At 36.9% G+C, this 1,719-nt stretch overlaps 1 protein-coding gene across 1 annotated transcript; it reads right to left on the reverse strand.

The window, feature by feature from the left end:
• Nucleotides 1–1,060: 1,060 nt before the first annotated feature.
• LOC119644269 (peroxisomal N(1)-acetyl-spermine/spermidine oxidase-like) lies at nt 1,061–1,714 on the reverse strand (the record flags this gene model as incomplete). The annotated part of the gene is made up of 1 exon (XM_038043804.1): nt 1,061–1,714. A coding segment is annotated over one exon (654 nt), but the record flags the coding sequence as incomplete, so codon positions are not given.
• Between the last annotated feature and the right edge of the window lie 5 nt (nt 1,715–1,719).

The raw sequence follows: 1,719 nt of genomic DNA on the forward strand, positions 1-1,719 counted from the left end.
ATTATTCCATCATATTTCGCTTTTTTGTTTATACCCACCACTGTAAGATGGTATGGGGTATACACATCTTGTTTTTTTCCCATAATATATGTTGCACCCAAAGGAAGCTTCAGCGACCCTATAAGGTATATATATTCTTGATCATCGTGCAATTCCGAATTGTTCAAGACGTGTCGGTCCGTCTGTGTGTCTGTGTGGTATGTTTTCTTGGCAGTCTCCTGGTCGCAAAAATAAAGATATCAACTTCAAATTTTATAGAAATAGAAGTTTCTGCGCGCAGGTTGGTATTGAAAATCAGGCAACTTGGTCAGAGCAGAAGTCGGCAGGAGAGCATAAACTGCACGCAACTCTATTCATCTTAAGAAAAGTTTATTGGTTTTGCTCGTCACTCAGAAATTACAAAAGTTTAAAGGGTGAAATTTTCCACATTTACTTTGCGAAGCACTCTACGCCCTACGTGCAAAAATGAAAAACTTCCGCCACGCCCACACAAAATTGCAAGTTAATTACTTCTTAATTCTGTTTTTTTTTCACTTTTTTAAGATTTTATGCTTATTTGTGATGAGGCAAACAAGACCGAATATTTAAAGCTATTTGTACAATCCTTCAATGAAGATACATTATCTGCCTAAAAATGGGTTCCTTTTAAAATGAATTTGGTAAACAAAGCGATTAATTTTTTGTAAATAGTACCAGCGATGTGGGTATCAATTCAAGAGAAGAATTTGGAGAGTAAAAGTCGAAAAACATAGTGGTGGGTATGCGAGATTCGACCCCTGCCGAGTATAACTTTATCACTTGTTTTTTTTTTTTTTGATTTTTAATAAATATTTCATTGTTAAATGAATTCCTTTTAGCCGGTCTGCTAGCGATGTTAAAAAGCAGAGAGATCAGCAGTTCTTATATATTTAAGAACAGTTATTTTTTAAAAGTTCGATTCCAAATTTGAATTCATCTAAATCACTAGATCGCCTATAACAATTTGCTTTTCTTATGTATGCTTTATTTATTCGTTAAAAAAACAATGTGTGTCAATTTTGTTTCGCATTTTTTCAGAAATTCAATTCGAGGTCTTCTTCTTTTCGTAGTAATTAATCAAACGATCTGCTTCCCGCCAGCCAGTCTCGATAGCACCATGAACAGTACCAAAATAATGATTATGAGTCGCTTCGCCAGCAAATTGCACAATGGGTTTGTCATCGTCATCTGTCGTAGGTTTCGCTAGATCCCAAGCTCCCGTCCGCAACTCATCAGCATATAGGGTACGATAGCTGTAAGTGCCCCGAAAATTACTATTTGTGTACCATTGAGTGCGAATGAACTTTATTGGATCTGGTACCGGGAATTTTAAGAATTTCCTTAACATCCACATTAAGGCTTTTAGAACATCTTCTTCGGCTAACGTTTCCACGTAGCGAGCATGGCGACCGACAATCCAACCACACAGAATACGGGGCTGATATGCTACACCGTAGAATCCAGAAATACCTTCCATCCAAAAGTACTCCGTTTCTCGTAATATTTCAAGATCCTCATCTCGCCACAAGCAATCAATTCCTCGCCAATCATCAGGTAAGAACATTTTTTCAAATTCAAAGAAAAACTTATTAACCGTACCCAACTTAAGGCCATCTATGGCGTGTTCTTTGCTAAGCGACAGACATGGTTCAAACATTGTCTTATGATTTTCCTTTAAAACTCCTAACGAAACAGTGCATA

The sequence above is a fragment of the Glossina fuscipes genome, unplaced genomic scaffold, assembly GCF_014805625.2.
Source record: "Glossina fuscipes isolate IAEA_lab_2018 unplaced genomic scaffold, Yale_Gfus_2 104218, whole genome shotgun sequence".
Classification (NCBI taxonomy): Eukaryota; Metazoa; Arthropoda; class Insecta; order Diptera; family Glossinidae; genus Glossina; species Glossina fuscipes.